A 13,301-nucleotide genomic window follows, 5' to 3' on the forward strand; every position below is an offset into this window, starting at 1 on the left:
AGGAAGGAAGGAAGGAAGGAAGGAAGGAAGGAAGGAAGGAAGGAAGGAAGAAAGAAAGAAAGAAAGAAAGAAAGAAAGAAAGAAAAGGAGAGAGGGAGGAAAGGAGGGGAGGAGAGGAAGGAAAAAAGAGCCAGAAAGACCGAAAAAAGAGGGAGAGCCTGAAAGAAGGAAAGGAAAACCTTTGCCAGGAGATCCAGGCGTAAAGCCGCCCACCTTCCCCACCTAAAGCAGCAGCAGCACCGTCACCCACCCACCGATGCTCGCGATGTCCGGGTGGCGGGAGGGAGGGCAACCCCCCCCCACCCCCTTCAGCTGGTGGACGGATCCAAGGGCGTGAGCGCGCGGAGGGGGGGAAGAAGCGAGAGGAGGTTTCCCCTCCCCGCGCCGGCTTCCGCGTGCCTGCCGCCGCCCCTTCCCCTTCCTCCCCAGGTGGTACTGCCTCCCGCGCCAGTCCTGGATGGGCGGAGCCGGGCCGGGGGGAGGGAGGCGGAGTTGGCGCTCAACAGCCGGCGCCGGTTACAAGCGGAGGGTCGCTGGGGAAGCGAGCGAGCGAGCGAGCAGCCGGTCCCGCCAGCCCTCGTTGAGTCGCCGCTGGAGAACCAACCAAGCAACCAAGGAAGGAACGAAGAGAGAGAAGCGCGTCCCGCCGCTGCCGATCCCGCCTCCCACCCCCGCGCCCCGATCCTTCCCCCACCCGCCCGCCTTCGCGGGAGCAGCGGCCGAACGGAGAGGAAGGAGCGGACGGGCAGCCGAGCCCAGCCGGCTGGAGGGGCGGCGGGGATGAACAGCTCCGAGGAGGACGCAGGTGGGCGAGGCGGCGAGGAAAGGGCGGCGGGGCCGCTTTGCAAAGGCAGGGAGGGCGGGAGGGAGGGCCTGCCGGGCGAGAGGAGCCGGCGTCCGCGGGGTTGCGACGGCTCCTTTCCCGGCCTGATCTAACCTCCCCTTCTCCTCTTCCTCCTCCATTCAGGTGCCAGCCCCGTGCCCAGCCCGGGCTTCCCCGCCTTCGACGAGGTGAGTCCCGAGCGCGGCGACTCAAAGCCGGCGGGAGGGAGGGAGGGGAAAGGCGGGCAGCGGCGGGGCAGGGAGAGGGGAGTAAACCGGGCGGGCGGCCGAGCGAGAAGAGGGGAATCCGCTCCATTGGCCGCCCTCTTGCCCAAACCGGCCGGTCTCCGAGTCGCGGGGGTTGGCGGGTGGCCGAGAGACCTTCCCCCGCCCTCCGCGGCTTCGGAGCGGGGCGGAGAAGCGGCTTCTCCCGGCGGGGGCGGCGCTCCTGGGTGTCTTTGGCGCGACTGCGGCTCCGCCCCGGCTCCGGAGCCCCCCCAGCCGGAGGAGTTTTTGGCAGCGCCCGTCCCGCGTTTTCCGACCCCGGGAGCCTTTTTTTTCCCGGGTTTTTTTTCTCCCCCCCCCCCCCCCCCGAGGGAGAAATCCTACGAGGCGAGAGAGCCTCGTCTCCCTCCCGCGAAGTGGCCTCCGTGCCTCCCGGCTCTTTGGCTCAGGACGGCGGCGGCGGAGGCGCCATCTTAAGCGCCGCCCGGGTGGGAGCGTGTGGAGGGGTTGGGGGAGGAGGAGGACGACCCTCCTCCCGCCGTCCTCGGCTCGAGCAGGACCGGCGTCTTGAGGGGATTTGAGAGAGAGAGAGAGGAAGTTCGCGTGGCCCCGTTTTTATGGGGGGTGAGGGGAAGGAGGGTGTTTTGCGCCGGCTCCACGCGCTCAGCGTGTTGGTTTCCTTCAGGTTTTAACGGGCACGACTGGATGGCATTTGGGGGAGGGTTTCTTCCCCGTCCTCCTTAGAAAATCCCCCCCTCCTTTGTGGGGGAGGAAACCTTGTCACAATTCCACCTGCCCCCCTTTTGGGGGGGGGGAGAAAACCTTATCTCACACCCCCCTTTATTGAAGGGGAAGAAATGCTTGTCTGAATTCCCCCTCTTTTGTAGGGGGGGTGGAGGAGAGGAAAACCTTGTCTCAATTCCACCTCATTTTTTGGAGCTGGGGAGAAAAAACCTTGTCTCAATTCCCCCCCCCCTCTTTTGTGGGGAGAAGAAAACTGTCCCAATTCCACCTGCCCCCCGTTTTTTTGGGGGAGAAAACCTTATCTCAATCCCCCCCCCCTTATTGAAGGGGAAGAAACCCCTATCTGAATTCCCCCTTTTGTGGGGGGGGGGGGTGGAGGAGAGGAAAACCTTGCCTCAATTCCATCCGCTCTCTCCCCCCCCCCCCGTTTTTTGGGGGAGAAAACTTTATCTCAATTCTTCCCCCCCCCCCCCAATTTCTTGTAGGGGAAGAAATGCTTGTCTCAATTCCCCTCTTTTGTGGGGGGCGGAGGAGAGGAAAACCTTGTCTCAATTCCCTCCCCCCTCTTTTGTAGGGAGAGAACCTATTCTCAATTCCACCTCTTTTTTTGGGGGGGGAGAAAACCTTATCTCAATCCCCCCCCCACACACACACATTTCTTGAAGGGTAAGGAATCCTTGTCTGAATTCCCCCTCTTTTGTGGGGGTGGTGGTGGAATAGAGGAAAACCTTGTCTCAATTCCAGCCCTATTTTGGGGGGGAGAAAACCTTATCTCAATTCCCCCCCCCCCAATTTCTTGTAGGGGAAGGAATCCTTGTCTGAATTCCCCCTCTTTTGTGGGGGGGTGGAGGAGAGGAAAACCTTGTCTCAATTCCCCCCCCCTTTTTTTTTGAGGGCGAAATGGGACAAAGCCCCCCCACCCAAGTTTTGTTGTGGATAATTCCCCCTCCCCTCAAAAGAAGGGGACATTTCCAAGCTCTTCGCTCTTGATCCGCCCCTTTAGTCTCAGGGTCGCCCTTGTGGCTTTTTCCTCCTTCCCTCCATCCCTGAAAAGATGGATTGCAGTTTAGGGCCCTGCCTCTGCCTGTCCTGAGGATCGTTTTCTCCTTTCTTATCTGCCCCTTCCTGTTTTGAGATTTGGCAGGAAAGCTTCCTTTTTAAAAAAAAAAAAAGGGGGGGGGGAATCCCCCATTCCTGGCCTTGGATCCGTTCAGACGACTTTCTCTTCTCTAAATGTGTAACCGGAGGCACTTTGGGTAACCAGATGGGTGGCCCTTAAATTTAATAGATAAAAGAGGAAGGGCATTTCTTAGTATGGATAACATACAGAATAACAGAGTTGGAAGGGACCTTGGAGGTCTTCGAGTCCAGTGGTCACCAACCAGTGGTCCATGGTTTTTATATTGCACTAAATACTATTATCTTTTTAAAAAAATCATATTAGTGATCTGGGGGATTTAAAATTATGAATTTAGGGGTCCCTGAGGTCCAAAAGGTTGGTGACCCCTGTTCTACTCCAACAGCCCCCCCCTCACACACACACACCTGTTTAGGCAGCAGGCCCTATGCCATTTCAGACCAATGGTTGTTCAAGCCCTTCTTCAAAACCTCCAGTGATGGAGCAAGCTGTTCCACTGATTAATTGTTCTAACCATCAGGAAATTTCTCCTTAGTTCTAGGTTGCTTCTCTCCTTGATTAGTTTCCATCCATTGCTTCTTGTTTACCCTCAGGTGCCTTGGAGAATAGGTTATCCCCCCTCTTTGTGGCAAGCTCACAAAGAAGGGGATATAGACAGCTCCTGCCCCACCTATCAGTTCGAAAGCAGACAAATGCAAGTTGATAGACAGGTACCTACCACTTTACTGGGAAGATAACAGAATGTGCCTTTGGTGCATAACCATGCTGGCCACAAGACCCCGGAAAGTATCTTGGGACAACATGGGTGATGAGCACCATGACTGACAGAGAAACCTTTACCTTTTAGAGTTACTTAGGATGTGGGGCAAGGAACAAAGGACCTCCAACGGTCTACACCTCCTTAGCTCACGGTGAAATTTCCCCTGACACTCCCCCCCCCCCTTTTACTCTAGAGAGTACCTGTCCTGCCTCCTTCTCAACTTTGGGGGGCTGGACCCATGGACCAGCTTGGCAGGGCATTTCATCAATATTATTGATTAAATTTATATGCTGCCCAGTCCATCTCACTATCAAATGACATATTGGGTCAATTTGAGCACAGGCTATTGCAAAATAAAATAATAATAATAATAGACTGTTCTGGTGTTCTTCAAATTGGGGAGGGAGGATATTAAGAATTTAGCAATCTCCCTTGTTTTGGCTGGAATCTGATCTCGGGCTTTCCTTTGTCTGCAGGCAAGCCAACTTGTTTGCTTTGACTGCATGCCTGCAGGGAAATGTATCTACACTTCCACACCATTATCATTGTTATTATCATCTTCCCCACTAAATAGCAGGAGAGTTCCTTTCCCTGGAGATCCTGGCTCTGAGATTTACTGCTGGAATTCACTCCCTTTCTCTTTGGTTTTGGAAAGGAGAAAAACCACAGGGCCAAACTGTCCTTTCTGTTGTGATAAGATATTGGGTGGCCTACGTATTTTCTCCTTGTTTAGAGTATCTTGGGAAAGCTAAATGTCCTAACTGTCAAAAAAAAAACACACAATTTTTTTGTCCTTGTGTTTGATCCTCGGGGAAGTGACAGTATTCATTGAGGCAGAAAGCATGTTTTGGCCATAAAATGCCTTGCGGCATTTTATCCCCACATCATCTCTTAGCTTGGTCTTTAAAATAACTGATTTTCCCTGTTTGTAAAACTAAACCAGTGTTTCTCAACTTGGGCAACTTCAAACTAAGATGGGTGCACTCCCAACTCCCAAGATTTCCCCAGTCAGCTTTCTGGGACACAGTAGCTTGGAATGCAAGATAATAAAGGAAGACATGATACAGGTGTGGAAGTGTATAAAATCACACAAAGGTTAAGCATTGGGCAAATAGGGTCCATAGGGTCCGAACTAAAAGCCATTCACTGAGATTCAGGACTGAGAAGGAAGCATTTTCACCTGATGTGTAATTAAATATTGTCAGCAAGCCATCCAGACTCACTTTTTGTGAGATTGGCAGCCACATATATTAGATAGATAGATGATAGATAGATAGATAGATGATAGATAGATAGATAGATAGATAGATAGATGATAGATAGATAGATGATAGATAGATAGATGATAGATAGATAGATAGATAGATAGATAGATAGATGATAGATAGATGATAGATAGATAGATGATAGATAGATAGATAGATTGATTGATAGATAGATAGATAGATAGATGATAGATAGATAGATGATAGATAGATAGATGATAGATAGATAGATAGATAGATAGATAGATAGATAGATAGATAGATAGATAGATGATAGATAGATAGATGATAGATAGATAGATGATAGATAGATAGATAGATAGATGATAGATAGATGATAGATAGATAGATATGGTGTGAGAAGGGGCTAAAGGGGCTGTAGGACAGGAAGGCCTGGAGGAACGTTGTCCATGGGGTCGCGATGGGTCAAACACAAGTTTGCAACTAACAACAACAACCACAAAAGGGGATGTGGCTATCAAGATTGAGAGCTGTGGACATCATCCTGCCTTTGTGGCAGAAGGCTTGAAATATTTGCAGCTGGGAAGCCACAGTGGAGGGAACTGGGTGAGTCCAGGCTGGTGAACTTTCCAAAAGCATTTAGATGCCCACTGGATGATCCGGAAGGCCAGCCCAGAACCTTTGGGTGCGATCGGGGCTCTTCTTGTGTTGGTGCCACACCAGAATCTGCCATGCAAACCAAGCTCAGCCGGTGCTTGAGATGCATTCACATTTTTTTTCCGGCCTGGCATTGATTGTCAGTAACATTGAGCGGGACAATTCAGTGGCTTGCCTCTGAGTGAGGGAGGCGCTTACATTTAGATAGCAAGCAATCCACCTTAGAGAGTATTTTGCTCACAGTGCTGACCAAGGATATATTGGCAAGATGGTAGGTTTTTTTGTATGGGTATGATGGGCAATGATTTATGGAACTGAATAGGGTAATCTAGGTTTTGTCAACCAACTTGCATTGACTGTGTTCTCGTGACATTCCACTTGTTAGGGAATGTCATAGAAACTTTCTATTATTCATGCTCAATTAGTTTTTTAACACTAAAAGGATCCAGTAAAGGAGAATATTTGTAGCTCGGTTGAAATGAGAGATCCTTGGTGCTCTCTGAGCTTGGTTGTTTTCTTGTAGACATTTCACTACCCAAACTAAGTAACAACATCAGTGCTATAGTAAGGAGTGCTGTTTGCTCTCAGTTTATATTCCGGTTACTTGTCGGTCTGTGTGGGTGTGGGGGGTCTTAGGGATACTTTGGTTGGGCTGTTTACTGATAGTTCTTCAACAGTTTCTTGATTGGGATACTGTTTACTTGATGGTTGCTCTGAAGTTCAACTATCGTAAGGGGATATTGAGATCCAGACTTGTAAAACCCATGTATCTTTGCAGCCACCCCAGAAAAGACAGAGAACTGTAGAAGACTTCAATCAATTCTGCACGTTCGTGCTAGCCTACGCAGGTTACATTCCCTACCCAAAGGAGGTAAGAACAGTTGTCGAGCACTTTCTCTACCTTCCTGGCCTAGGTGCTCCCATTCTCTCCCATCTGCAAGAAGGCAAATCACACAGCTTTCTATTCTTTTCTTCCATCTCCAGAATGAGCCATGGACATACCGAGGCAACAGGAGCCCTCAGAACAGCACCGGAAGCACCCAAGACAGTGACAGTTGGGGATCGTCTCAGTCCTATGACTCCCAAGTGCTTTCAGACGATGGAGGAAGCAGGAGCGCAGCCTACAAGGGGACAGGAGAGCTGCTGAACTGCCCTAACGTAGCCGGTAGCTTTTGCGCTGGTCGGCACCAGCAAACCAAGAAGAGGAAACAGTCACAGTCGTCAAAGAAACTCAGCGTGAACCAGGCAACAGACAAGGGCTTGATGCCCCCGAAGGACCATGCACAGAGAACGCCCGAGACTTTCACGGAAGTGAAGGAGCTGCAATCCTGTCTCCAAGAGGTCCCATCCAGACCTCTCTTGGAGCAAACGGAGAAAGACTGTATCCCTGGACTTTACACCGAAGAGAAGACTGAGGAGCAAGGGACATGCAAAGAGGAGAGAACCACCTCTGCCTCTTGGGGCGTGGTGGAGCAAAGCACAGAAGAACCGGCAGGAGACGTCCCTAAACTTAGCGGTAAGTCTGCAAGTGCTGGTGCTCTTAGAACAGGGCTGTCAAACTCGCGGTCCGCGGATCGGATGCTGGTCATGCCCAAGCTCAGCTTAGCGAAGGGGGAGAAAAGTCGAGAGACATCACATGACAACGACGTGACGAGTTTGACACCTCTGTCTTAGAAGTAATTCAACAAGGGTGACCTCCCCCCTTAACCAGACACAGCGGCTAACCTTGATCCACCTAGCCCACGGGCCTTTAACACAGCAGTTCTCTAAGAGCAGGGATCACCAACCTTTCGGACCTCAGGGGCCGTTCAATTCATAATTTTAAAACCCGCAGACCACTAATATGAATTAGTGACGTGATGGGGTCCTTCAGGCACTTAGCTTGGCTGCCTGTTAGCAGAGAGAAGTGCCCGGGGTCAACCCTAGCTTTGCTGTCCATTGCAGCCAGGAACCTCAAATACATAAGAATGAACGTTTGCCTTGTAGCCAGCCCAGGTGCTAGATTGGCCCCCTGAAAACTATCTCTTGAGGCCACAAAGTTTCGTGCGCCACTCACTGAAGCGCATGGACTTCCAGGAAGGGAGGGGCTGGAGCTACTAAACAGGCAGCCAAGCTAAGTGCCTGAAGGATCCCATCCTGTCAGCAGGATTAATTGCTTTGGTAGTCCAGTGCAGTATAAAAATGCAAAGATTTTTTATTGCAGACGACCCAAATTTTCTCGCGAACCACCAGCTTTGATGACTGTTGCTCTAGAGCAGGTTTTTCAACCTCAGCAACTTTTAGATACGTGAACTTCAACTCCCGGAGTTCCCCAGCCAGCATGAAGCAGAATTCCCTCAGCCACTTTTAAGACTTCTGGACTTCAAGTCCCCGGAATTCCCCAACCAGCTTGGCTGGCTGAGGAATTCTGGGAGTCCACAAGTCTTAAAGTTGCCAAGATTGAAGAGCCCTGCTTTAAAGAGATCAGCTCCTCCTGTAGATCTGCAATGATCAACCCTTAAATTGACCTTGGCAACCCATACAGATGTTCATTATCTTTTGGATACTCACAGCTTCTCCGACAGCCTGAACTTTGGATGCCCTGTTTGCATTAGAGGGTGCAAATGGCTGCAGAATTCTGGGAGTTGAAGTCCACCCATTCAAAAGGTGCTGGGTTGAGAGTGTCTGCCTTAGAGAAGAACTGGTGGAAGTGATCTGGCTTGTGCCCTCTCTGGGAATGATCTTGTTTTTTTTAAAATAAATTTTATTTTATTTTAATACAAACAATCCATCTTGTCGTCTGGGTACAAATGTTTTGCGCAATAACAATTAAAACTTACAATCATCTACATTATTTAATCTATTCTTAGCTTAATACCAATACCTTAAATGTCTAATACTATAACAATCCTCTTCTTGATTTATCTAACTCTATTAATACGTTTTCTATATTTACTCATCTACTTTTATTTGATTCTTATATTTATTCTCTAACCATCGAAAAAATGATTCCTATGTAGTATAATAATTGGTTTGTTCTTTCTCTTTGATTGTCAACGTTAATCTGTTCATTTCTGCGCATTCTAATATTTTCCCAATCGCGCTCTCCTCTGTAGGAATCTCTTCACTTTTCCAGCGATCCCATTATTTTTTAGGAGTGCCAAATGACACTATTTCCCCATTGTTAATGGAGTTTGTGCATGGAGAGATTAGGCAACATTTACGGTGCAACATCAGGAGCCAATAAGCTTCAAGAAGTTTGATGAATCTCTTGATTGAGAATGGTTGGCTCCTTAACTAAATCAATTAAAGGCATAGTGGCTGCTTTATCCATTTTACATGGCCTTATATACTCTTTTGAGGTTGAAGGACACTGTGCAAACTCTGGCAGTGAGCAACATAATGTGGGCACTCTTCTTTACCTGATATTTCTCTCTCTCCCTCTTGCAGATATGCCTGAAGAGTTCACTGCAGCCTCAGACGCCAAAACAGATGGTGAGTTACGGGCAGTATTGCCAGCTGCCAGTAGGGGGAGCACATGCATTTTGATTGGATTCTTTAATAAGCCCAGAGAGCCACAATTCTCAATCCAGCGATTTTTATGACCAGTGGGGTTCAATTCCCAGAATGCTGTGCTGCTGGGGAATTCTAGGAATTGAGGCACACATGCCTCTATAATTGCCAGGGTTGAGAAATGCTGCCTTGGAGGCTCATTTACGTGTATACATCCAAACTAGACTGTGTTGTTTCGCTGTGTCCTATATGTGGGTATATGCATCATTTTGTATTTATTTGTTTATTTTGTCATGTTTGTGTAGTGTATATTGGAGGTGATGACCCTTTGAGAGCTGTATGGGATGGAATTTCAGTTGAATGTATGCTGATTAGTGTACAATCAAAGTGACAATAAAGTTATTCTAAGTTCTATTCAATCGCTGCAGACATGGCATATAGAATAGAATTCTTTATCAGCCAAGTGTGATTGGACACACAAGGAATTTGCCTTTGGTGCATAAGCTCTCAGTATATATAAAATATAAGATACATTCGTCAAGAATCATAAGGTACAATTTCAAGTGTTTTGCATAAAGGAAATCGTTTGAAAATGAAAGGAAGTTAAAACAGCTAATTTTGCAGCCATCTCTTAAGGCAGGGGTCCCTAATTCCCCAGGCTGCGGAAGCTGCGTGTGCACGTGCAACTCCACTTGCTCGAGCAGTTCGCACCAATGGAGCGTGCATGTGCTTGCCCGCTGTTCATGTGGAACCATCCCCTCTTCCCTCCCCCCCCCGTCTGCAAAGCCAGAAGGTTGGGGACCGCTGCTCTAAACAGTCTTAGAATAAACACTTTACTAATCACAACATTAGATTGAGGTGTGCTAGCTGAGGAAAACAAGCAAGGATGCCGTTCATAAGCCCTCTTTTTTTTACACAGAAGACGATGCTTGGGACCTCATCACTTGCTTCTGCCTAAAGCCCTTCGCCGGGCGACCCATGATCGAATGCAACGAGTGCACGACTTGGATACACCTCTCCTGCGCCAAGATCCGCAAGTCCAACGTGCCCGAGGTCTTCATCTGCCAACGCTGCCGCGATGCCAAACAAGAGATCCGCCGGTCCAACAGAGCCCGGACCGTCCCCCGCAAGCGCTTCTGTGACTGACTGTAGCCGGGAGAGGCGAAGGGCCGCCGCCCTCCAAAAGCTTCAGTTGGATTTTGTTTTCGTTTTTGTTTTGCTGCCAAGACAATCAAAATGCAGGAACTGCCCTAGGGAGGAAGAGACCGGAGGCAGCCCTGGAAATTTCCAAGACTTTTTGAGCCACATGTCTTATTCCAAATGTTAAAATTGGGGCAGAGGAAGAGACTGGGGTGCTGCTGAGATCTCAGGGTTATGCTAGAGCAGCAAATGCACAAATGCCTGGCAGACACGAGACTGCGGGGGGGGGGGGGGGAGCTTGGGGCGGGGATTTATCTGCAGGCAATGCACTAAGTCAGCCAGTAGCCTCTCTGCCCTTGCGCAGAGGTGCCTTTTCTCAGCAGCCTAAAGGGAGTCGTGGGCCCAAGCAAGACTTCTCTGTGGTACACTATCTGCTCGGGCTTTAAATGGGTCGGATTATGCACCCCCGTTTTTGTGGTTTGTTCTTTGCCCCTTGGAACGGTGAGTCGGGGGGGGGGGGGAAGCTCCTCGAACTCTTTCCCAAAAGCACACTTCAAAGGAGCCCAGTCCCCTTCCCCCTTGGGCACACATACACACACACACAGCTTAGAGGGCTCTTTTGCAGCCCATTTAGAGAGCTCCGTTCTCTGTCCCCAGGACAGCTGGCACCCCACTTCGGAGCTCCCTACCCTTTCAGCATTTGAGCGAGATGCCACGCTATATCGCTAGGCTGGTCACCATTGGGCCAGGAAAGGGATGGTAACACTCCCCGACTGTACATACTTGGTATGCAGAGGCTTAGAAAATATTTAGCTCTATCTACTCGATTCACAGGCCTAGCCTAGACTTCCGGTTGCACTACTGTCTGATTTGAAGGGAAGGTAGGACTTGGGGAGAGGAGGGGGAACACAAGTAGCTGTAGAGCCTTTTTAGGAGCTAAAAGGGGAGACCTTTTCCCCCCCCCAAGGTAGATGGATGGGGAGGCACCTTGCAGAAGCAGATTGGGTCCTGCTTGTCTCCAGGCTGCTCTTGGGAAAGCAATCTGGGGATTTCTTTAAAAAAAAAAAAGGAAGATCTGTGTACTATGCAAATTACTGGTTGTTCCTGGAGAAATTGTGCCAGCCAGAAAGCAAATGCTTGTTTGGAGGCGATTTGCCACTCTTCCCCCTGCTCCACCGAGACTCTTCCGGTTTGACCCATGTGCCTTCTTTCTTTCATCTCATCCTTCAGCCGCGCATTGATCTGAAAGATTGGTCCTGATGGCACACACAACACTGCAGTCATTTTAGAGTGGGTTTGGAACAGGCTACGCACCTGGTCACTGCTTAAGAGAGCAAAAAAATCCAGGCCTAATTTATAATCCCACAAGTACCTCTGCTCCCTTTGAGTGTTTACATTTTTACAGTTAGTCTCTATAAAAATGTAAGGTAGCACAGTACAATGCTGTATACTGGGTATATACTGAGTGATACGTATAGATTAAAATACTTTTAAAGTAGCTCTTTGTGCTTCGTTCCAATGCTTTTATCAACAGGCTACATTTGCGCACAAGGCTCTTGCCCTAATTGTACAGTTTGCCAAATACTTATTTTATTATTTATTATTATTATTATTATTTATTAAATTTGTTAGCCGCTCCCTCTCCACAAAGGGACTCGGGGCGGCGTACAATAAATAAAAACACATATTATAAAATTACACATTGTACGGAGGAGGTATAAAACACAATACAATCCTTATAATAACATAGAAATATTAAAATAAGTTAAAATTAAAACCCCAATGGGGATTACAAGTTTAAAAATTGCCAGGAGGAATAAAATGGAGCTATGGTTGAGCCAGGCCTGCTAGTTGAAAAAGGTGGGTCTTGAGTTTTGAACGGAAGGAGCAGAGGTCGGTGGTAATCCTAATATCCGGGGGGGGAGGTCATTCCAGAGGGCTGGGCCCATCACAGAGAAGGCCCTACTCCTGGGCGCCGCCCTTTGGCACTGCTTAGTGGACGGCACCCGGAGAAGGCCCTCTCTGTGAGAGCGAATTGGTTGTAGGGATGTATGGGGCAGGATGCAATCCCGCAGGTAGCTAGGTCCTGTGCCATGGAGCGCTTTGAAGATGGTAATCAATACCTTGAAACGCACCCGATAGACCACAGGAAGCCAGTGCAGCTCGCGCAGGAGAGGTGTTATATGGGAGTATCTCGTACTCCCCATAAACACCCACACGGCCGCGTTCTGGACCAGCTGCAGTCTTCGAGTGCATCTCAAGGGAAGCCCCATGTAGAGAGCATTACAGTAGTCTAGGCGGGACGTCACCAGCGCGTGAGTGACTGTGCAAAGGGCATCCCGGTCCAATAGGGGGCGCAATTGGCGCACCAGGCGAACCTGGTGGAACGCCCCCCTCGCCACGGCTGCCACATGGTCATCCATCGACAGCCGGGCATCTAGGAGGACGCCCAAATTGCGCGCCCGTTCCATGGGGGCCAGTTGTTCGCCCCCAATGGCCAGCGTTGGAATTAGCTGGTTGAACCGGGGGGCCGGTAGCCACAGCCACTCCGTCTTGGAGGGGTTGAGTTTGAGTCGGTTGTCACCCATCCAGACCAACTACTCTCCTAGTTTAGTTTAAATGTAATTTCTCATCCGTTTCACAATTGTTTCATCTTGCTTGCTGCCCTGTGTGTCCTGTTTGTTCAGTTAGCGACCAAAGTTACAACAGATGCCTGCCCAAAAACTACTATGGCCTGGTTCTGGTCCGCTCCCAACCTGGCAGTTGCATGAACACATTTTGGGCACTGGGCAACTGCCCTGCATTTGTGTCCATTAGCGCTGTCCCATGGTCAGATGCATACACAATACTTTTTATTTTTCCAGAAAAGTAGCGTTTACTTCGTTTCCAAGAAAAACTGGCCCACAGTGAACAATTGGGGCTTTGCTTAATGACTGTTGCAAGGAAATGGCCATAAAATCAGGTCAATTATGTGCTTTTGCAACCTTCAGGACTTAACTGCCAGGCTTGATGGTCATAAGGAACTACCTACAGTTGTGTAATTGAAAGTAAAGTTGGAAATTAGGATGCTCTTAAAGAGCTGATCTTCCTCACGTGG

The 13,301-nt window shown here is 49.1% G+C and overlaps 1 protein-coding gene across 2 annotated transcripts; it reads left to right on the forward strand.

Moving 5' to 3' along the window:
* The first annotated feature begins 422 nt into the window (after positions 1 to 422).
* Positions 423 to 11,693, forward strand: LOC309392578 (PHD finger protein 13-like). 2 transcript variants are annotated; one of them, XM_081953982.1, is made up of 6 exons: positions 423 to 805; positions 968 to 1,011; positions 6,351 to 6,443; positions 6,557 to 7,088; positions 9,002 to 9,046; positions 9,987 to 11,693. In XM_081953982.1, exons 1-6 carry the CDS (start codon positions 781 to 783, stop codon positions 10,208 to 10,210), a joined length of 963 nt encoding a protein of 320 aa, XP_081810108.1. In that variant the 5' UTR covers positions 423 to 780; the 3' UTR covers positions 10,211 to 11,693. The 2 variants fall into 2 exon arrangements, with proteins under 2 accessions (XP_081810108.1, XP_081810107.1); XM_081953981.1 differs by having other exon boundaries at positions 446 to 805; positions 9,984 to 11,693.
* The last annotated feature ends 1,608 nt before the right edge of the window (positions 11,694 to 13,301 follow it).

This window comes from Natrix helvetica (assembly GCF_964273705.1).
Source record: "Natrix helvetica genome assembly, chromosome: 5".
Classification (NCBI taxonomy): Eukaryota; Metazoa; Chordata; class Lepidosauria; order Squamata; family Natricidae; genus Natrix; species Natrix helvetica.